Source organism: Orbicella franksi, chromosome 4, assembly GCF_964199315.1.
Source record: "Orbicella franksi chromosome 4, jaOrbFran1.1, whole genome shotgun sequence".
NCBI lineage: Eukaryota > Metazoa > Cnidaria > Anthozoa > Scleractinia > Merulinidae > Orbicella > Orbicella franksi.
The window spans coordinates 6,832,884-6,857,300 of record NC_138148.1 but is presented as its reverse complement, the minus strand read 5'-3'; the positions used below and the strand labels follow the sequence as shown (position 1 = coordinate 6,857,300).

The 24,417-nt window shown below is 39.7% G+C and overlaps 2 protein-coding genes across 2 annotated transcripts in view; one reads left to right on the top strand and one right to left on the bottom strand.

The window, feature by feature from the left end:
* Positions 1-13,368: 13,368 nt before the first annotated feature.
* Positions 13,369-14,536, top strand: LOC145485945 (protein CFDP2-like). Its single transcript, XM_081464610.1, has one exon. It carries the CDS (start codon positions 13,903-13,905, stop codon positions 14,467-14,469), a length of 567 nt encoding a protein of 188 aa, XP_081320736.1. The 5' UTR covers positions 13,369-13,902; the 3' UTR covers positions 14,470-14,536.
* Positions 14,537-18,412: 3,876 nt separating this feature from the next.
* Positions 18,413-24,417, bottom strand: part of LOC145484281 (uncharacterized) — a 29,405-nt gene continuing 23,400 nt past the window's right edge. The window contains exon 2 of the mRNA XM_081462926.1: positions 18,413-18,744. Within this exon, the coding sequence (XP_081319052.1) occupies positions 18,427-18,744 (318 nt within the window). The 3' untranslated portion in view covers positions 18,413-18,426. The remainder of the gene's footprint in view (positions 18,745-24,417) is intronic.

Sequence of the window (24,417 nt, the reverse complement as noted above, 5' to 3'; positions counted from 1 at the left end):
CGAACTAGAGAACTACGGCAGGTCTGAAACAGGGTATTAATTTAAGGGTCAGGTCATAAATAGGTTAGAAAAATCGCAGACTTTGGTCTTAAATAGGGTAAGTGCTTTGGGAAGCGGGCCGCACAGCCCCGCCAATTTTTTAAGAATTCAAAGTATTGTATGTGAGGCTAAATAAAGCTTAGAGGCAAAAGAATCTGACGCATAATTTTTTCCATTTCTGTGCTGGGCAGTCCTTGATTCGAATGGATGCGGCACTCTACGTTTCGTTGTCAGTGACGTAGTATATTTTTCTTTTCAAAAAGGACGCCTCATGTGTGACGACAGTTGTGCAATTATTCCTCCACTTTCGCTTGAATATGATTATGAAGCTAAAATAGAAATGCTATCAGTGTTTTCATAGAAACCAGCTCTTGAAATGCCGCGGTATGTCGAAGCACAAATTTTCTTATTTTTAAGCGCGCTCTAAGAAGTAAAGCTACTGGAATTGTGGCGGAAAATTCGAGAAATTCAACTAAATCTGGAAAATGTCGACACCTACGATATGAAGAAAACCTCATAAAACAGCCACATTGTGCCTATTTTGCAATATAGCAACGTTAATTAAATTACAATATGATGAATTAGTTACCTTCCACAATCTATCGTATCTGTAGTATCGTCCAAACGCCCCAAATTAAATGCGTGTTCTTTTCCCGTAAACAGCCACAGAATAGGGGCGGGATTTCTGAGGAAACGAAACAAAAATAACACAATAAAATGAAACTGAAACCATGGTCGACTGCAAACGCGAGAAGGGTCGAAATGATGTTGTGCAGCATGAAAAAATATATACATTTTTAAATTCATGATCAGTTTTCGCCGATTTGCTAAACTTAAGTTCCTGACTTTCGGTTGTCATGGTAAGAAAGAAAGAAAAAAAAAATAGCAGAAATTCAACATCTTTTCATACAGGTGTTGCCACTGACGTCCTGTTTGCGCTCATTTAATGGGTAAGACAAGAACTTCGGAAGGAAAACATTTATTTTACAAATATTGCTAATTAAAAAAAAAACGCATCATACTGGATAAATTTACCATGTTGAATTTAGTAAATATGTGCAGTTTCATAAATTGAAAGCAAAAAAGCAAATAAAATGAATTTCTTTCAATACAAGTAGGTTCACAAACAGCTTTTTTGGGTTACTATAAGAAATCAATAATAATCTTTATGAGCTCTTTCCTCGGATCTGCGCGTTTTTAATACAACCACGAAAGAACACAACGGAAAAGGGTTTTCTTAAAAACATTCTACCACGTTTGTATATACGAATCATTATTTAGAATCAAGGAATCTACTAAGAAAGTAAGGATGAAGACTAAAAAATGAAAATGATAAATCATTTACGCTAAACGGGAGTTATAAGTAGTTTTTATCGTGAAAAGCCGAGCTCCAGTTTAATTCAAACATATAATTTTCTTTTGTCCTACTCGATTTTTCTTTCTCATGCTATTATCGCTGGCAAAGTTCAATGAAATGCTTATAATGGAGTCGAAACGGTCTCTCGGTCACTACAAAAATTTTATCGCCTGCTTGGTGTCGGAGTGACAGTAACTGCGAACCATTTATAGCTCAAACCTGGAAAAATGCTTCGGCAGTAATAATAGCTGATCTTTAAAATATTTTACCCCAGCTGACTTGCTTTTGTAGCAACAAACCTCGTCGAAAAGGGATTAATCCCATACAGTCATGCAAACAAATGTTAAAATTACAACACCTGACTTTAAAATCATGTTTGAATTGTTAAATATTATATTGAGATCACGCAAAAAGCGACAATCTAACCTGAAGAAGAGTTGGCCTCGGCTATCAGAGAAAAGAACAAGGATAAAACAGGCATATAGCTTTTGCTAGTCAGTTTTTATGACCCTTGTTTAATACCTTGTGGTACTTATACAATCTTTCCGCGAAATCAGAATTGCTGCACCGCGACAACATTCTCTCTCGGAGTCTAGGATTGATTGTAACTGGAATCAATTTTGTTAGGTTTTTTCTTTTCGCCTTAAAAACAAGAATTTTGGTCGTTTTATGGGGGGGGTAATTTCGCGGAGCTCGTATTGAAATTATGGTAAGGAAAAACCCTTAGGCGTTTAAAAATTTAACTAAAATGTTAAGTCGTGATCATTTATATGGAAGATAATGTGGAGAGCAGCTGACTTGCGAGACAAGTGAAAAGTGTATCAAAGTTGTACAACATAAAAGGCTGTTTTATGGAAGTTCAGGCGAATTTGCTTGACCGAAGTTCCTTTTTTGCGGTTGTCATGGTAAAAAAAGGATAACATCGAAGAAAATCAATTTCATGACAAACAGGTTGGGCCACTGACGTGCTGTTTGCATTTAAGTGGAATGACATAAAAACGAGAACATCGATCGGAAGGACAACGTACATTTTTTTTATAAATAAAACTAGCTACTAGACAAAAGCATACATATCCTCATACAACAGGTAACATTCCCACCTTCCTGTTTAGATAGGTGGGGCTCAAATTCACATAAATGAAAAGGTAAGATAATAATCCTTTAGGCGCTAAAAATTTGAATCATCTGGCTAGAATCGCGGCATCTTTAAGGAGCCCAAAATGTGTAAGACAGGTGACTTTGTTGACTGGAACGGACACAGTAGATAAATGATAACTTGCTCTTATGAGGATTTGAACAAAAATTAATGGAGCTTATAGATTTTTGTTAATTTATGAAAAATATACACGTACTATTATAATCAAATCGATTGGCAAAAGCAAGTTAATGAGACAAAAGGCTAGACTCAAACCTTGTCAGAACAGTTCAACTGTTTAGAATCGTAGCAGTAAGTCAGTTTTTTTTCAAGGATTCAAGATCGCTAACATCAGTGGATCTGCTACGTTAGGGTTTTCAGTGAACTTTCATCTCGGTGGAGGGGGAAAGTGGAAGGGTAGGGTGTGGAGGGGGGAAATTGTTACTGTTGGAACTTTGTAATATAAGGAGTTTGAGAGCGAGTAAAGCACTTCATAAAGGCATCTGCATCATTATTGATTGAATAGATTTAGTAGGCAATCATGATCAAGCGCGCTCCATATTTTTTCTGACACCTTTTATTTTCATTTCAGCAAACAAACATTTCAATTGCGTAGCATCAAATCAACTGACTGTGTCTTAATTAATAGTTACATATCCTTTAAATTTGTAGTTGCTGTTACATTTAAATGCTCTAGTTTATCAGTCTCTACTCGTTCATTTCCAAATTAGCCGCCAATATATAATTGCGGTACATGTGATTGTTACACTGCTTATGTTTACTTTTCCACCGAGTAACATCGTGACAAACTGATATTTCTCTCTAAGAATGTTACATAACAGTGACTTCGATAAACTTTATGCCAACTCTTTCGTAATTATCTTCTTTGTAAACCTCGAGAGTAAGACCTTTGCTGAGTAGCAGTCGCTTGTTGTAGGCAGCGGTCTTCACAAAGCCTCCGTCATGCGCAGTGTAGCATGATCCCCAGTGTTCGTCTAACTTAAGCGTGATGAAAAACTGACCGTCATAGAAGGATTCTTTTGGTCTGGAAGGACTGTCCATCCACATTTTTCCAGTCAAACTATCACCAGAAATTCCTTCCATCTGATAACAGGGAGCGTAATCACCGTAGTTATTTTCATCGACCATCCAAAACCCAACAAAGCTGACCCCGTCTGACACACCATATATTGGATCGGAGTCCTCTTTCTCTCCGATACCTTCATCCATAGAGACCACAATTTTGAGAGTAATCAAAGTTGAATCTTCCAACATATCGGCGGGAATTATGGGTACCTTAAGGAGAACGGCGTAATCCAATGCCGGGCCTGGCTCGAACGTTAGCTGCTCAGTGGTACTGGAACGAAATGGGTCGATGTACGACGCATGCGCCTCGAGCCAAGAGGGTGTCATGTTTTGGTGGTAAATGACCCTGTTTTCCTAAAGAATAATATTGTTGACACTGATTGGAATTTTTGTAAAAGAAATAGAAAGTTTTTTCGGAGGAAAAAAAAAAAAAAAAAAGAGAGAGAACTGGGGAACCGTTACAAATTATAGTTTTTGGCAGACGGGAACGTAGTATTTTTTGGAATATTGCCGTGGACAAGACGTGAATACGAAACCATTCTGATTCCAAAACAATCGTTCTTGTTGGAAAATATATAGCGAGAAAGGTATGCCCTTTCCTATGCTGATAAGTTTGCAAAGCTGTCATTAAGATAATAAACATTGGAAAACGAAATATTATGTAGACATGACCAATAAAAGAAAGCCTATTTACCTTTCGCGCGCGCGTTTTCCGAGAAAGGATCACTGGTATGCATTATAACTTTGGGGCGAGGTTTTCTGTAGATTGTTTGGCTTTATGGTTTGATAAGTAGTTTCTTAGAAATCGAGTTTGAAATAAAAAGCAGCGCTAAAAAGTCACGACGTTTCGACCTCTCCCAGGTCATTTTCAAGTGAGTAAAATTTTCTAAATTAGCATAAATATGTTAAAAACAAGTTATAATAGATAAAAATGTGGAGAACGCTAAAATGTGATAAAATATGTGAAAAAGTGTTAAAAATATACAATGGAAAAATAAAATAATCTTAGCAAGAATTGCTCTAAACAAATAGTTTGGCGCGAATTGAATCGCACTGTTTGTTTAGCGTTGGTTTCAGTTCTTTGATAAAAAACATTTCAAAAATAAGGCAGTCAAATTTGTTCTGACACTTTCTTAAGATTCGAAAACTCTGTGTGATGTCTTCTGGCTCCATATCGTGCTGCTCTCTAAGGTGTTTTCGATTGTCGATAATTGTGTTCTTTAATTCGTTGGTGTAGGTGTCGGCACGTGTAGCCAACATAGCCTGCATCACACCGGCCACACTGAAATGAATACACCACGCATTGTTGACTCACAAGAGGCATTGTTGACTCACATTTTAGCATTCGCCACATTTTTATCTATTATAACTTCTTTTTAACATATTTATGCTAATGTAGAAAATTTTACTCACTTGAAAATGACTTCGGAGAGGTCGAAACGTCGTGACTTTTTAGCGCTAGTTTTTATTATGGCCTAGCTATTCACGAAAAGTCCAAAAAAATAAGGAATCTCAAAGCGTTTCTTCATGTAGTGCCTGCTCATAGCCTAAAAATCTCTGAGAATACAATAGTTCAAGTCTCCAGCCCTAGCAAGCGCGATTCCTAATTTTGCGATTTTAACCCATCAGTACGGTCGCTTATTTCTCTTATTATTTGATTATCGTTGGACGGTTCAGCAGTGCAGCAACTGCTATTTTTGACCACTGTTATATTTATTATTATTTTCGAAATATACTGAAGCAAGATTGATGTATCATAAAACAGCCCCTACCAGAAGGAAAAGGTGATGGGAAGTTTTGCTTGCTCTGTAATCCAAGGAGTTTCTGTATCTATTAGAAGACAGCAGCTCGCACCAAAGTTTTCCATTGGCATCTTTGGAGGCGGCCAGATTGACAGACAGGCAATAAGGATTCCTGAGGCATTTAAAGGTACAGTCAAAGTCGCCATATGCTGTAGACGATCCAACTCGAGCCGCATTCAGGTAATGGAACTCGTCCACTGAAAACAGAAGCCAATCATGCGACTGAGACGAATCATCATGTTCCAAAACGTTTGTCTGTTGTTCTGTTGGACAATAATATGGAGTATTTTAAGTAAAACATATTACAATTTCTCAACATAGATGTGTACGTTACGTTTTCCTATGTTGGTCTTTCCTTATAAACGACTAAGACGGCCACACTATCTTCTTAACGAAAATGAACAAGGTATAAATTGATAAGACTCCATCAATATCTCTATTCAGTTTAAATTTTCTACTTTCCTCAAAACTAACCAGACAAAGAGCAAATTATCCTACCTTCCTGGGGGTTAGGCAATTAATCTTCATGTTATTAACAAAACAAGAGAAAAACGAAAGAAATAAAAAAAAAAAAGGAAAAGATGTAAGAAGTTTGGTAAGAAGTTTGGTTACATGTTAGATTTTAACGTATTAGCACTCTAGTTTTTCCAAATTAAAGCAACCTTGATATACCATGGGAATGAAGTTAATTTTCGATTCAGTTTGGTAGTTTTGTGGTTAAAATAAGCCGTTTTGACGGTTGACGGTTAAATTTGAGGTCATTTGACGGCTAGTATTTTGAAATAACGTTTATAACACGAAATTAAAGCAAGCATTTTGCTGTAACTTTCTATGAATGTATAAAATAATACTCCTACTTGGAATTTGTGCATTGAAAATTAGGTTTTACGTGTGTAATTAACGTAATAAGGGACTTTAAGCAAATCGCTACGGCTGGCGCTGATACGGCTGCCGGAAGTAAATTTCCCCCAAAATGAGACACTGCGCATGTACGTTGGTTGGATCCGGCCGTACCGTGAAATCTGACTACGTGAGTCGGGATGTTTTGCCGTAGTGGCTACTACGTCGGGTTTATTTCGCTTCTCTGGCCCTATTCAACGGACATCTCGGCATTTTAAGAATTCCATTGGATACTTTATCCTTTAAAGTCAATTTTAGTTAAAGATTGTGTCAAGGTTGCCTCTCATAAGCTTATAAAACCGTATCCTGAATTTACGATAAGTTTTGGCAAAGGTGCTGGAATGGCATAGTGAGTCAAGTGAAATATTCGTGTTGAGCACGAGGTAGTTTTTTTTTTTTTCGGTTAAGTTTGCTTTGAGGGTTTAGTGAAGATGTTTTGTATCTGGATAACTATACGATGCTGTTTTGCTTCTTTGAGCATTGATATATTTGTGTTCTTCACTGGATATTCTGTGAGATATTTGTCTCTGAAATTATATATTTCATCCATCAAATTGTTACGGTACAAAGTGTATGGCATTCGCTTTCGCTCAGAAATAATCTGTTCCTCCTAGGAAGGCGAGTAACGGCCATCGTAATTTTGAGCAAAGCCATTTGGCTGCGAGAAACTAAATAGAAGAGATTTTAAACTCCTTTAACGATGTTTCTTTCCTCTTTGTATTTCTCTTTTCTCGCTAAACTTAAAATTTGGCAGACCACCGAGACGTACCCTTCCCAGACCTTTTCAGTCACGGCAGCCGTAGTTGCACCGGCCGTAGTGATTTGCTTAAAGTCCCTATTACTTCCCCTTTGGTACCGCTGGACGTATCAATCGCCTGCTCCTAACATTAGAAGTTAAAGGACTGGACTGTAAATGTATCTTTGTAATATAATCAAAGTGGCTGTGAGCCACTGAACTTGGAAAATAAATCATAAAAGGGTGTTATGAGGCATTGCTCAACAAGGAACTACTTGTGATGTGAGGGCAGTCTAGCTTTCGAACAAGCCCATAAAGCCTTTTTCCATTCAGGGGTGTGTTGTGATATTTGCAAAATGAAAAAGTTCAACGTTAAGAAACGGTTTGTTACTCAGGCCCGCCTACACGTTTCACATTGCATGTATCTGTACATGTCTTCCTTGTGCTGTAGTGAAAAACGGCAAGATCATTTTGCTTGGTCAAAAGTGAGGTATAGACTGAGCAAAACACTTGAGCCTGCGGTACGCAAATAAATAACAACACGTAAAATTTTCGCCCTCCGGCAACTGACGTGCAGCTAGTGCAGTGTGATAAGGTCGCGATGCGAGATCTTGAGAGTTCGAATCTTAGAAATGAGTACTGATTATTTTTGCTTTTCTTCTTCATTGTCCTGTCAAGAAACCATTTACCGAAAGGTAACGTTTGTCTGTCCGTTTCTTGCGTTAAAAATATCGCCTGGATCCTTTAGTCATTCGTTTATATCGAGTGCTTTCGAACTCACAATATCACGTAGGTTTATGAAGGAAAACCCACGAAGACTTTCCCTGAATGGAATCGCTAAGGAAGAACCATAAGTATGTTCCTTACAAGGAAAAAAGTCGTTATACCTTCTACCTCTCGAAAATAACTAACTTGACATATGACACGCTGCAAGCGACTGTAAAACGGCCTTAGACGGCTGATGTTCGAAACCCGGGGGGGCTCCTATATGAAAAGGTCGGGGATGCTCGTCGTCTCGGGTACAAATCAGGATTCTGGTCTCACTTAGGGTGTTGATGACGAAACGTCGCCATTTCTAGCTGTCAAAGAATCCTTTAGGTGTACTCGAGGAAATAATAATAAAAGAAATGCTCTTATTTAATTTCTGTTTTCAGGCTTGATTTCCGCTGATCTCGATCTCCAGTACGCGAGTCCGGTCTACAAGTGCGCGCGGGATCCTTTCTTGAACAGTGGCTAGTGATCGAACCGCTTCCGTTTTAAGTGGTATCTTTTAGGGGTGTAATAAAGCTCAAGAAACGTCCACATTAGTCTCCCTTAGGAGTAAAATTCATATTTTCCGACGAGCATCCCTTGCCTTTTCATATGGAAGTCCCCCCCCCCCCCTAGGCTTCCAAATGTCTAACGGGAAGTGAAGGAGTGAAGGAGTGATGGAGTGAAATCGTTTCACCACTGCAACTTGGAAAATAAAAAAAGTTTAAAAAAACGATTGTTCATAAAGAGAATGATGAAACTTATCCCATTTATGTCAGTCGTTAAGTTCTTAATTAAGGATATTTAAAACATTTGCAAAGACGCTAATATTGGCTTACTTATTTGATGGTTGACTGTAAAAATATTGCGCTTTTGACGGTTGACAGTTATTTTTTGGTCATTTGACGGTTGGCAGTTAAAAGTTAACCCTATTGAGACCCTCGTTCTGGCCTCCTGCCATCGGCACCAGGAAAGTAATTCAGTATTGAAATGAAAACTGGGTATCCGACGCTGGTTTTTCATCATATATATAGTTGACGCTTTTCGTTTGGCGGTCGTATATCGTTAACTGTTATCAAAATATGTGACACTGATCAACATTCCCATTACAACTTTAGGAAATGTTAAATGTATATCATTTCCGTTGAAACACACGGGTTTGGATTGTATCGTGGTCGAGTCGAGTTCATTTAAGTAGACATTTTTCTTTTTTCATTTTAGTTTTCCCTACTTCTATTCCTGGTAGAAGGGTTTTGCGGTCCAACATCAAATAACCGGACATTATTATTTTGCAGGCCTGTTTTTAACTTTAACGTCCCAGTAGCGTGCATTTTTGAGTTTTTAAGGGCGACGCAGTGTTAAAGATTAGCTGGGCAACCGGGGCAAGCTATGGTAACGTAGCAGAGTTAAACGGTACGGACAATGACGACGCGAAAGTGTACAGTTTTTGTAAGACAAGCTTTTCATCTCTCACTGACAGGGACAGCAAAACATTTATAGCAGAAACCTAGAAAAATGCTATAGCTGAAATACAAGCAGACCAACTCACCAGTCACCTTGTCGACTATTGATTCATTTCATTCAGAAATGCAATGTTAAAATAGTAACCCCTGTTTTAAAACATAAATTCATGCAAAAGCGGAAATCTAACCTGAAGAACAGTTGGCGTCGGTTGTCAGACAGGAGAGCACCAAAAACACAAAATAGAATGAAACGGTAAGCATGATCTTCAATTTAAAAGTCGAGAAGAGTCTAGAAGATGTTATGTTTCTGCGAGACGATCTGTTATGACTTGTGAAGCATGCTCAAGTTAGGTTTAAGTTGTTCCCGTTTATGAATACTTTCAATTAAGTGGTTGTCAAGAAACACTGACCCGCCTTCTCTTTACTTGGCAGTGATTAAAAATAAAAGGAAATTGATCTCTTTAATTGTAAGCAGGTGAGTTCGTGGAAAATTAAACAGTTCGTAAATAGGAAAAGGCAAGCCGTTGTATAATTAGTTTCCTATGATGAATTTCTTTTTACACAAAACGCTCAACGTTTGTAACTTTCGTCCTAAATGGTTTTGGTAAAACCTCTGTATCAGTTTTTTTGTGTTTGGTGGGAAAGGGGCGGGGGCATGGATTAACGATCGCGTGTACGAACAAACATGTCGTCTGATCAAATTTTTCGTTGATTATTTGGTTCCATATTTGTGGACAATGAGAGAAAATCAAATGCAAAAGTATCATCTAGTCCTGTGTTCCAAGCAAACAGAATAACATCACGCGGGAATCTATGTAACAGGGCATTAAGCTTTTACTAGTCAGTTTTCATGAGCCTTGTTTAATATCCGGCTGTAATTATACAATTTTTCCGCAAAATCGGAATTGCTGCTGCGCGACAACATTCTCTATATCGGAGTCTAAGATTAATTGCAACTGGAATCAATTTTGTTAGGTGTCCTCTTTTTGCCTTAAAAAAGACCCAGAAATTTTGGTCGTTTTATGGGGGTGGTAATTTTGCGGAGCTCGAATGTATAGAAATGGAAGTTAAGGTAAGAAAAAAACCCTTAGGCGTTTAAAAATTTAACTACAAGGTTAAGTCGTCATCATTTATATGAAAGATAATGTGGAGAGCAGCTGACTTGGGAGACTTGTGAAAAAAGCATTCAATTTAGATAAGAATATATATTTAGCTCATTGAGTTGGAGAGCGTAATTCTGGTTCAAGTTGTGGGAAATGAAAGTCACTTTTCTAATGTTCAGTTTTACCCAATTTGCTAAGCTTTAAAAGTTCCTGTTTAGCGGTTGTCAAGGTAGGAACCAAAATATGGTAGAAAATAAATTAAATTTGTTGATAAACCGGTGGTGTCGCTGACTTCTTGTTTGCATATAGTTGGAACAACATCAAACTACTAGCATGGAAGGACTAACATTTACTTTATTTATTATACATTCAACTCACTATCTCTTTTCTGCTTGGTCGAAAGCGTACAGTGAGCTTTCGAAATCAGCGCCTGTGATGTCACACAGCTGCAGATTATACAATAATCATGTCAAGGACACTCAGGGTCACGGTTAGCCATGTCATGTGTGACCGCGGTCCATTATTTCTAAGGGTAATCATGTCAAGTTCGGGCGCTTTGTGTTGCTTGTCGTCGGTGAAGAAGCAAAAACCTGACTTCCATTTATTAATCGCAATCAGGAGTTTCAAACGTAATTACCTTAATTTCCGCAAAATAAATTGCTGTTATGCGACCAACATTTTCTCTCCAAGTCAAGGGAGAACTGCAAGTGAGCACAATATTATTTGGTCGCTCTTTGTTTTTCCGCTCGAACGAGATGCATGGTCGACATATTATCAGAGTGGTAATTGCATTTATGCAGGGTTCAAATGTGTACAAATGGAGAAGTCAAATGAAACCCTACATTGGGTGTATGAAATTCAACTAAAAAGTCAAGTCGTGAGCAGTTATTTGGAATATGATGGGGAGAGCAGCTAACTTGCGAGACAGGTGAAAAACATATGAAAGTTGCAAAAAATAATAATGTTTTATGGAAGTCAAGGCGAATTTGCTTTACCAAAGTTTCTGTTTTGCGGTTGTCGTGGTGAAAAATGGGAAACGTCGAAGAAAATCAATTTCATGACAAACAGGTGGGGTCACTGACGTGCTGTGTGCATTTGGTTGGAACAACATCAAAACGAGAACATTAGAAGGGCAACGTTTATTTTATAAATAAAGCTACTGAGCAGAAACAGACTTATTCTCATACAACAGCCAACTACAGGGCATTTCTACCTTCCTGTTTAGATAGGTGGGGCTCAAATGCACATAAATGAAAAGGCCAAAAAAGGAAAAAAAAATCCTAAAACAAACAAACAAAAAAATCAACCTTAGGTACTTAAAATGTGAATAATCTAGCTAAAATCGCGGCATCTTAAAGGAGCGCAAAATGGTTGGTTGTTGACTGTCGAGTTTCATTCTAATAAATCTTTGTCTTTTGACCTCCTCGATTTCAGTTTCTAATGCTGGCATCGATCTCTGGAAAAAGGGTTGGCCTCACAAAGCTATATGAGCATAGAATGTAACTATAAACAGAACAGTTGGCCTCGGTCATCAGAAAAGAGAGCAAGAAGAAAACATGATAGAATGAAACAGTAGTGCGAGAAGGGTGGAAATGATGTTGTGCAGAATGAAAAGAAGTCGTCAGCACTTTGCTAATTTGCTAATGTTAAGTTTCTTTCGCTTTTTGGTTGTGATGGTAAGACAGAAAAAAAAATAGCAGAAAATCAACTTCTTTACATGCAGGTGGTGCCGTTCACGTCCTCTGCGTGCGTTTGATTAGTTGTTTATTTGGTTAAGTCGAGGAACATCGGAAGGACAAAATTTACTTGACAAATAAAGCAACTTGCAAAAGCAGACTTAAATGCATCCTCCTGCCACAGGATATTGAAGAAAATTTCCACTTTAATCCTTAGAAATATGAATATTTTTTGTTATTTGTTGCCGCGAAAGATACGAGCTTTTCAAAAAGACAACTCTTTATCTGGGCTTGCATATCACTTCACCTGTGCGAATCACAAAACCTGAGTCTTTCCCAAAGATTGAGAAAGATTAAGAAGATTAAGAAAAAAAAAAAAGAATGCTTGAGAGAACTTCTTTTTTTTTTAATGACATGGCGTACTTGCCGGAAATTGTATACGGAACCCTTGTAAGGTGACAGAATAATATTTTGTGGCCTTGTCTAAACTCATTTCACCTGTAAAGCCTGCCAATACTAAATAAACCAGCAAATGAATTGACACTGACACTGACAATTTTTAATGGCGATAAAAACGATTGTATCAAACATCATATGCATGTAAAAATAAACATTATGCCGAAAACCGAAAGCATAATGTTATTTTATCGCGAGGCATTTGTTATGTCTTATCAGATTGCGGGTTGTGTTCTAGTCTGTCAACAATGGAAATCTCCTGACCAATGAAAAATGGGCGCGTGTCCTAGTTAAGCACAAAAGGTTGGTTATCTCTTACACGCGGTCCCCTTCTACTATTGCCATCACAGCAAGAGGAACGTTTCAGCTATTTCAGCGGTAAGACGTATTTGTTCTTTTTCCCTCCCCATCCCCAGTCACCGACCGCGCACTGTCAACATATCTTATGTAGTATTTTATTTTAGGTTTTACTAGTGGCGAAAGTTTTAACCCCACCTTTCCGGAAGAGATTTTAATCTTTGTTTGTAACCTTTGTTTCAATTAAACTTGTCACATTTGTGGCCATTTATCCCAAACGATTTGTTGTTATTGTCTTCTATACCTATCTCTTCTATGTAGGGGACTGCTGCGCAGGGCGAAGTATGGCAGGGGACTTGCTCTCCTGGGCCGCTACGGTAGCCATGAAGGCCTGCCCAAAACCCTGAAACGCCTGCCTAACAGGGCGCTAGTGAAGCTTGGAGGGCCAATCACCCACCAAGTGAATAGACGAGATTACAGAAACCATAGGAAGTAGGCACAGAATCACATCAGTCCTGGGTCAAGAGAGCGTCTCCTCGAGGACTCGCATAACGCACCAGGATAAAAGCCGAAAGGAAGCTACGAGGCCGAATCCACGCTTTAACCCCAAGACAACATCTTCGTTCGGTACATGGAATGTTAGAACTATGTACGAGGCGGGAAAGGCTGCACAGATCGCTGCCGAGATGACCACATACAAGCTCTGAATCCTAGGCATCTGTGAGACCAGATGGATCGAGTCTGGGTGGATAAGGCTGTCAACTGGACAGACCGTCCTTTACTCAGGCCATGACCATTTCAACGTTCCGGACACAGAAGGAGTAGGTTTTATGCTGACCCCACAAGCGGCCAAATCACTCATACGTTGAAATCCAGTATCATCCAGAATCATCACGGTCAGATTCCACACCAAGATCGAAAAAGCCACCTTCATCCAGTGCTACGCACCTACAAACCAAACGAAGCTGACAAAGATGCAAGAGCCACTTTGTATGAGAGGTTACCCGGTGTCATAGATGGAGTAGCCAGGAAAGATCTGCCACTGTTGCTAGGAGATCTTAACGCCAAACCGGGGAGTGATAACACAATTTTTGAAACAGTTATGGGAAAATATGGTATTGGGAAAATAAACGAGAATGGAGAGCTGTTTGCTGACTTCTGTTCCTTTAACAAGCTAGTCGTTGGAGGTAGTATTTTTCCCCACAAGAAGGTACATAAGACAACGTGGGTTTCTCCCGACATTAAAACTGATAACCAGATTGACTACATCAGTATAGCATCAAAGTTCAGAAGGTCTTTGTTGGATGTCAGAGTAAAGATAGGGGCAGATGTGGCTTCTGACCACCACGTTCTTGTGGGCAGATGTCGGCTGAAGCTGAAATACTATCGTATGACTTGCTCACAGAAGACAAGCCACAAGTACAACATCGAGATGCTAAAGGATGGGGAAACAAAGAACTGGTTCCAGCTTACCTTGTCCAATAAGTACCAAGCACTCGCAAGTCTCCGAGAAAGCGAGCAGCATCCAAGGGAAGAGGAGAGCAATACAGTAGTCAACCAAGTGTGGCAGAGAATGAAACAAGCTTGGAGGGAGACTTGCGAGGATACGTTGGGAAGGAAGTCTAAACAGCATAAGGCCCATGTCAGCACAGATACTCTGAAGAAGTGAGAAGCTAGAAAGAAGGAGAAGGATGTGTTGAACCGGACGTAGCAGAATAAGAGCCAAGACAGCGGAAGCCCGGACCAGATACTCTAAAGCCAACAGAGAGGTTAAACAAAGCATCAGAAAAGACCGAAGGAACTTTGTGGATGACCTTGCAAGACAGGCAGAGGAAGCAGTAGGGAAATGCGATTTGAAAGATCTTAATTCCATCACAAGACACTGGCAGGTGTTAGAAAGATCACAGACAGACCTGGTCGAGCTGGAAGCAAAGAGGTGCTCACTGATCAAGAAGAGCAGAGAAGAAGGTGAGCAGAGCACTTTAGGACGCTGCTCAATAGACCTCCGCCAAGCGAGATGCCTGATATAGAACCAGCCGACGAACCTTAACAGGTCAATGAGAACATGTAAGGTAAAGCAGAGATCAGGAAGCCGTCCAGCATTTGAAAAACGGCAAGGCAGAAGGCCCCCCACCCCCTCCCCCTGGCATACCACCAGAAGCCATCAAGGCAGATTTAAGGACTTCGACAGAGATCCTCAACGAGCTTCTTTGGGAAGATCTGGAAAACGAATGAGCTACCGGACGACTGAAAAGAAGGCTACTTGATCAAACTACCAAAGAAGAGAGACCTAAAGAATTGTAAGAACATGAGAGGCATCATGTTGTTATCAACCGCCGGAAAAGTGGTGAACAGAATAATCCTGGAGAGACTGAAAGTAGTAGTAGACAAACGACGGCGGGATGAGCAGGTTGGGTTACGGAAGGAAAGGTCACGTACAGATCCCATTGCCACCTTTAAAATCATCCTGGAGCAGTCGTACGAGTGGAACTCTCCCGTTTACACGACCTTCGTCGACTTTGAGAAGGCATTCGACAGTGTCGACAGGGAAGTGTTGTGGAAACTATTTCGTCACTACCGCATCCCTGAGAAGAACATCACCCTTATACAGAAGATCTACGACAACTGCAGCTACAGAATCATCCACAATGGAGTCCTTTCAGAACTGATTGAGATGCTCACCGGAGTACACCAGGGATGTTTGTTGTCGCCCTTTCTGTTCTTGCTGGTCATTGACTGGATAATGAGACAGACGACAGAGAAACATCCCGATGGCATACAGTGGACCCTCATGACTCGACTAGAAGGTATAGACTTTGCTGACGATGCCGCTTTGCTCTCACACAATCACCAGGAGATGCAATCCAAGCTAACACAGATGGGAATGATCTCAGCGAATGCGGGTCTTAGGATCAACAAATCGAAGACAAAGGGGATGAGGATTAACACCACAAATGCAGACAGGCTAGAACTGGATGGGGGAAGAAATTTATGAAGTGGAAAACTTTGCCCACCTTGGCATCAACATCAGCAAGGATGGCGGGTCTGACCGGGACATTCAGCTAAGGGTCGTTAAAGCGAGGACTGCTTTCATAATTCTGAGTCCTGTGTGGAAATCTAAAACGATACACAGAAAGACGAAGCTACGGATATTTAACACCAACGTGAAATCCGTCCTCTAGTATGGGTCAGAGACATGGAGAGTAACAAAAGCAACCTCTAACTAATTGCAGTGTTTTGTCAACAAATGTTTACGGTCCATCATGGGCATACACTGGGGTCAGGTTATAAGAAATGAAGATTTGTGGTTAAGAACTGGAGGAACGAATCAACATCCAGATTAGAAACCGTAAGTGGATATATTGGGCACACCCTATGAAAACCGATCAGCAATATTACCAGGCAGCACTGAGGTAGAACCCACAGGGAAAGAGAAATCAAGGTTGTCCTAGGAACAGCTAGAAGAGAACAGTGGACAATGAGGCGTCAAAGGCATGCTACACTTGGAAAAAGATCGAAAGGTTGGCCCAAAACAGAAGGAGATGGCGGGCAGTTTCCATAGACCTATGCTCCACAAGGAGTGAAAGGGAATGAATTAAACTAAGCTACCTATCTCTTCACGACCTGATCACGGGCGAGTCAAAAGTTGTTGTTTTCCTAGGGAGTTAGTGAGTTTTATTCCCCCTACTTAGTCAGTGAGTTTTAACCCACCACACGTGACACGTTCTCCTCCAATCGGAAAGCGTATTTGAGTTGCAGGGGTGGATCCAGACCTTGAGCTCAGTTGAGTGGGGGTTGTTTTGCTTGCCCTGCCGGCTTCTCTTCCTTCTGCGATTTTCATTATTTTTCCCAAAATAACGGGGGCTCCCCTCTCCTAGATCCGCCACTGAGTTGGTAGGTATTACAATTATATTTATGCGGGGTTCAAATGTATACAAATTGGGAGGTAAAATGAAATCCCTCATTAGGCTTAGAAAATTTAAATAAAACGTCAAGTCGTGAGCATTTATTTGGAATATAACGTGGAGAGCAGCTATCGTGTGAGACCAGTGCAAAATGTATGAAATTTGTACACAATAAAATGGGTGTTTTATGGAAGTTAAGGCGAATTTGCTTGACGAAAGTTCCTGTTTTGTTGTTGTCAGGGTAAAAAGAGGAAAACATCGAAGAAAATCTCCTGAGGCATTTTAACATTTGAGTCTTATAGGTAAAATCGCGGCATCTTAAAGGAGCCCAAAATGTGTAAAACAGGTGACTTTGGTTGTTGCCTGGAACGTACACAATAGATAAATGTTAACTTGCTTTTATGAGGCTTTGAACGAAAACTAAAGCAGCTTATAGATTTTTGTTAATTTATGAAAAATACACACGTACTATCACAATTAAATCGATAGGCAAAAGCGAGTTAATGAGACAAAAGGCTAGTCCCAAATGTTGTCAGAACAGTTCAACTGTTCAGCATCGTAGCAGTAAGTAAGTTATGTTGAAGGATTCAAGATCGCTAACATTAGTGGATCTGCTACGTTGGAGGAAAGTGGAAGGGTAGGGCAGGGATGGGGAGGAATTGCTACTGTCGGGAGTTTGTAATATTTAAGAAACAGAAAACATGTACCGAGTTTCTGTCGAGTTAGAGAAACAGGAGTGGAAGTTTGGGAGAACGAAAAATGCTGTGAGAACACGAGCCGCGGGCGAGTGTTTCCACTGCTTTTTCGAGTTCTCCCAAACTTCAAGTTCACGAGTGTTTCTATAACTCGATAGGAACACGGAGAACATGTATTCTCTTTCTTTTAGAAAATTCCGCGACGAAAAAAGGAAAACAACTCGTTAACTCTGGTTATCAAAATGTAAATTCTCTTTGCTCACGCCATCATTACGTCAACAGCTCGCGCTAGTTCTTTGTTTCTATCAGTTATAGAAACACGATTTTTAATCAATCGAAGCACGTATTTTTTTGGAACTGTCTTCTTAAAGGAGTTAGAGGGCTAGTAAAGCACTTCATAAAGGCATCTGCTTCATTATTGATTGAATAAATGTAGTAGGCAATCATGATCAAGCGCGCTCTCTATGTTTTCTGACACCTTTTATTTTCATTTCAGCAAACAAAGATTTCAATTGTTCAGCATCAAATCATTTGACTGTGTCTTAATTAACAGTTACATATCCGTTAAATTTGTAGTTGCTGTTACATTTCAATGCTCTAGTTTAACAGTCTCTCCTCGTTCATTTCAACAACAACAACAACAACAGTTTATTTCTACTACTGGAAACAACTAAAAGAATTTACAAGATTATAATTATAAATATATAAATAAACAGTACAGTACATACAGTAGTGGGACACCCAAAATAACTAAAAAGCTAAACTAGTTGGGTGACCGTAATTATAATAATTAAAAATGTAAGAGTCAGGAAAGAGGCACAACAAATACATTGGTACACATAAGTATTACAAACTTGGTACAAGATTAAATATACAAAACAAAACAAAATAAGTAGATATAAACTATCAAAATTAGCCAAATTAGCCACCAATATATAATTGCTGTACCGTGTGACTGCTACATTGCTTAAGTTCACTTTTCTACCGAGTAACATCGCGACCGACCGATATTTTTCTCTAAGAACGTTACATAACAGTGACTTCGATAAACTTTATCCCAACTCTTTCGTAGTTATTGTCTTTGTAAACCTCGAGAGTAAGACCTTTACTGAGTAGCAGTCGCTTGTGGTAGGCGGCGGTCTTCACAAAGCCTCCGTCATGCGCAGTGTAGCATGATCCCCAGTGTTCGTTTAACTTGAGCGTGATGACAAACTGACCGTCATAGAAGGAGTCGTATGGTCTAGGAACCTTGCTCATCCCCATTTTCCCAGTCAAACTGCTACCAGAAATTCCTTCCATTCCAAAACAGGGAGCGGCGCCATTAGCGTAATTGCGTTTGGATCGCTGTCCGCTTTCTCTCCAATACTTTCATCCATAGAAACCACAATTTTGAGAGTAATCAAAGTTGAATCTTCCAAGATATCGGCGGGAATTATGGGTACCTTAAGGAGAACGGCAAGATCCAATGTCGGGCCTGGCTTGAATGTCAGCTGTTCAGTGGTACTGGAACGAAATGGGTCGATGTACGACGCATGCGCCTCGAGCCAAGAAGGTGTCATGTTTTGGTGGTAAATGACCCTGTTTTCCTAAAAGATAATATTGTTGACACTGATTGAAATTTTTGTAAAAGGAATAGAAAGTTTTTTTGGAGAAACAAACAAACAAACAAAACAAAACAAAAAGAGAGAGAGAGAGAGAGAGAGAGAGAGAGAGAGAGAGAGAGAGAGAGAGAGAGAGAGAGAGAACCAGGGAACCGTTAGAAATTATAGTTTTTGGCAGAGCGGGAACGTAGTATTTTTTGGAATATTGCCGTGGACAAGATTTCAGTGCGAATCCATTCTGATTCTAAAACAATCGTTCTTGGAAAATATATAGCGAGAAAGGTAGGCCCTTTCCTATGCTGATAAGTTTGCAAAGCTGTCATTAAGATAATAAACATTGGAAAACGAAATATTATGTAGACATGATCTATAAAAGAAAGCCTATTTACCTTTCGCGCGCGTGTTTTCCGAGAAAGGATCGCTGGAATGCATTCTAACTTTGGGGCGAGGTTTTCTGTAGATTGTTAGGCGTTATGTTTTGAGTTTGAAAAATCTTAAAGTACAGAAGACAAAAGCAGTGAAAAACATTTGTATAAAAGAAAAAAATTATTTAATTCTGGGCGTTAAACGGCTTTCGAAGAACCCGGCCCTGATTACAAAAAGTTAACCTTGCTTGAGCCCACGATCCATACGAAAAAACAGTACATGGTCAGAGGTCAACCCAAAAAAAGCTCCATCAGCGCTAAAATTAAGCCCGCAATATGGTCACGTGATACTGGTAGGAAGATACCTTGTTTTGACAATAAAAACCATGGCCAATATCAAAGCCGTTCGCTGTAAACCAAAGCTGCATGTCTCGGTCATCTTATTAGCTGGACTATGGCTGCCATGTTGCGCGGGGTTGCTGTCGTTGTCCTCAGGGCGCTTATATGTAGGGCGGTGAAACGAACGGGTCCGAGCAAAAAGGTGTAATGCAGTAGACTGGGGTCTACTAAGACGAGCAGATTCAATATAAAATGGGGTTGACTAGCCTACACGAGCCTAGCCTACTTCTACGGTTCGTGACATTTGTACATTTGCCGTTCTCTGTTCGAGCAAGAGAAACATAAGCTCGATCAGATAGCTGTAAGAAACATAAGAATGTCACTAGACAAACGTATAGCTCCCTTAAAGTAAAGCTACGGCTTCTCCGAAGGAAATCGTACGAGAACAAATATGATATCCGTGATAAGGATCTACCTACTGTGCTTGCAAACAATTCTAATCACAGCCGGGCCCGGCGTCACTATATAGAATGCAAGTAAGCAACATGCTCACGGTAAATTTCATATTTTGTCACTCAAAAGCAAATTCATGGAGACTTAAAAGCATATCTTGCCATAGAAATGAGCCTAAACAATGCATAAACACATGAAAAATTACAGAGGTGTCAAACTCAACGAGTCGACATGTAGATAACAGCGGAAACCATGTAGACCTATGTCCTATAAAATTTGCCATAGCACGATCTAAGGGCTCAACTCCACTTAAAATTCCTCCTTATTACACAACGTGAAGTGCCCTTCATGAACACGAGTGAAACGACAAGAAAGGTCGAGTGACCGAACAGAGAACGGCAAATGTACAAATGTCACGAACCGTAGAAGTCGTGTAGGCTAGTCAACCCTATTTTACATTGGTATGATTATTATGGACGTGCCCCGTTCTACATCGTACAAGACATACCAGCACTCAGCTAACGTCAAGGAGCAAAAAGCAAAAATACGCACTCGACATATAGCATCAACCCCGTTTTAAAGAAGGGGTTTGCAAAAGAACATGTGCATTTATCTCAAAATAGCTTCACATTGCAGATCAGCCATCGAGTGCGCAGAAATCTAGTAAAAATCCCGTCAAAGAAACACAAAATAACGAGGTCGAGCTTCAAAAAGTAAGGATCGAAAAGTACACTACGCCAGTGGCTAGCTGTTATAGCCAATAGAAACTAGACATGTTCTATCCGTCACAAGGGTACACACGTCACCACGAGAAGTTTGTTCCAAGCCGCAGAATGTCTTGCATTCTCACAGAGGTACGAGTTGCGGTAGCAACTTCAGACGTACAGAGTATTTTAGAAATACCGGCAATTGATGAGATCCACATGGAGGATCGAAACCATGGTCTTGCCTGAACTAAGCCGAACAATGGCACATAAAACACCCAAAACAGTCAACAGGACTTGCGCGTAAACAGCTACATTTGAATCATGTGGTACCAGAACAACCAAAGGAGGAATCAACCTAGACATCGAGCAAGAGAAACATAAGCTCGATCAGATAGCTGCAAGAAACATAAGAATGTCACCAGACAAAGGTATAGCTTTCTCAAAGTAAAGCTACGGCGTCTCCGAAGGAAATCGTACGAGAGCAAATATGATATCTGTGATAACGATCTACCTACTGTGCTTGCAAACAGTTCTAATCACAACCGGGCCCTGCGTCACAATATAGAATGCAAGTAAGCAACATGTTCACGGTAAATTTCATATTTTGTCACTCAAAAGCAAATTCATGGAGACTTAAAAGCATATCTTACAATAGAAATGAGCCTAAACAATGCATAAACATGAAAAATTACAGAGGTGTCAAACTCAACGAGTCGACATACAAATAACAGCGGAAACCATGCAGACCTCTGACCTATCAAAAATTTGCCACAGCACGATCTAAGGGCTCAACTCCACTTAAAATCCCTCCTTATTACACAACACGAAGTGCCCTTCATGGACACGAGTGAAGCTACAAGAAAGGTCGAGCGACCGAACAGAGAATGGCAAATGTACAAATGTCACGAACCGTAGAAGTCGCGCAGGCTAGTCAACCCCATTTTACATTAGATTTCTAAAGAAATTCCACGAGACTCCCTTCTATATGAATAAGCAACTTCTTTTGGTGCATCTTTTGTTCTGAGGCAATGGGAAAAGGTGAGTTTTCCAGGGTTGAAAACAGAACTTTAAATTTTGAGCTGTGAAATGAGTAAAACCTGCTCGCGCTAGTTGTACGCGTAAGCTTTTGACTTAACTATAAATTTTATGCAAGAAAACTCTCTACTCTACTTTGGTATCGAGTTAATTCTCAGAACAATGTTTAATCATAACGAAAATCTGTTTCGACAGTTTCTTATTGTTGTTGCTCGTTTGGCGAGTCTACAGAAGCTTTTGAAAGGAAAATAATTCTGACGCGTAAAAGTAGCAAATTTGTATAGTGCAGCGCGTGCACTTTCAAGTCCGAGTCGGTGTTTTCAAGCGAATTGTCAAAATAAAATCTTGACAAAGATTATTTTTGTCATATTTTGTGCTGAGATGCTGCAACAATTATCGCCAACGCTATAAGGCTACTAGCATCATGTGTGTTTCTTCAACATAGTGAAATTTTATACTGCGAAAATAAAATAGACATGGAGTTTTGAGAACTCAAACAACAAAATCGAAATTGAATCCTTATTCGGGTTGATCAATGAAAACGCTACCGTAACTGTGCTGATTGTTTCTGTTGTCTTCCCATATTTTAAGCTAAACTTTTAATGTGTTCTCAAACATTCATCAGTCTTAAACATATTTAAAGCCAGAGATATTGTTTGAGTTCGATGTACGTTTTTTACTCGAAAGAGTGGAATTAAAGTCCAATTTGTCATGTTTATAGCTACAAAACACGCATCGGCGGGCGCTCTTTTTTTGTCTTTTTCATCGACAACCAGCGATTTATTGAATTTTCACACAAACAAAACTGAACAGTATTACAGACGAAAGATTTTGTGCCTTCATGAAACATCGAGTGTGGCTTGCAATTCAGGCGAAACTCAAACTCAAAATTTTATTACTTTTCGGTCTCTATGGCAAAATTCAAGCAAGCGTGTGGCAAGAGTAGGGAGACTTTGAAGTTCTAAAACGCTGCTATATCCTAATATATCCAGCTGGTTTTTTACTTTGTTATGTAAAGGCTATTGATCTTCAACATATGTAAAATTTAGAGTGGAGTAATGTGGAGAACTCGTAAAAGGAGAAGAGGATCACGGCTTGGTCATGATAAGCGGGATATACCTGCATTCGACACTGTCTTACTTCACTCAAATTTGGGCAGCGTACGACGAAATTACTTAAACATCATTACAACAGACATAAACGTATTGACTTTTGGGTTTAAAGCATCAAAAAGGCTTTTAAAAATACACCACAGGTGTCTCAAAAATAACGAAAGCAAAGTTGATTTCCGGTTCGTCGAGGAAAATTTTTTGCAGCCATTAACCTCACCGGAAGCGCGGAAGAAGCGCTCATGCCAGTCCTTCTCCGTTTCACACATTGGACCAAGAGCGGACTGCCTGTTTCACCGCCCGGCCTTTTTTCGCCCTGTTGTCATCTCGCGTACTCGCCCACGAGCAATACTGCTAGCCGTTTTTAGGATGAAAAAAGCAATTCATGGGTTTCTGTGAATATGGGGTTCCGCTTGGGGGATCTTCGGGCCGTCGGAGCTCCCTTATTATATAGAGATGGCCTAGCTATCTACGAAAAGTCCAAAAGAATCAGTAATCACGAAGTGTTTCTTCATGTAGTGCCTGCTTATAGCCTAAAAATCTCTGAGAATACAATAGGTCAATTCTCCAGCTTTAGCAAGCGCGATTCCTAATTTTGCGATTTTAACCCATCACTACAGTCGCTTATTTCTCTTATTATTTGATTATTGTTAGACGGTTCAGCAGTGCAGCAACTGCTATTTTTGACCACTGTTATATTGATTATTATTTTGGAAATGTACTCAAGCAAGATTGATGTATCATAAAACAGACCCTACCAGAAGGAAAAGATGATGGGAAGTTTTGCTTGCTCTGTAATCCAAGGAGTTTCTATATCTATCAGAAGACAGCAGCTCGCACCAAAGTTTTCCATTGGCATCTTTGGAGGCGGCCAGATTGACAGACAGGCAATAAGGATTCCTGAGGCATTTAAAGGTACAGTCAAAGTCGCCATATGCTGTAGACGATCCAACTCGAGCCGCATTTAGGTAATGGAACTCGTCCACTGAAAACCGAAGCCAATCATGCGACTGAGACGAATCATCATGTTCCAAAACGTTTGTTTCTGTTGTGAGGACAATGATATATGGAGTATTTTGAGTAAAACATATTACAATTTCTCAACATAGATGTGTACGTTACGTTTTCCTATGCTGGTCTTTCCTTATAAACGACTAAGACGGCCACACTATCTTCGTAACGAAAATGAGCAAGGTGTAAATTGATAAGACTCCATCAATATCTCTATTCAGTTTAAATTTTCTACTTTCCTCAAAACTAACCAGACAAAGAGCAAATTATTCTATTTGGAATTTGTGCATTGAAAATTAGGTTTAATGTGTGTAATTAACGTAATTACTTCCCCTTTGGTACCGCTGGACTTATCAATCGCCTGCTCCTAAAATTAGAAGTTAAAGGACTACACTGT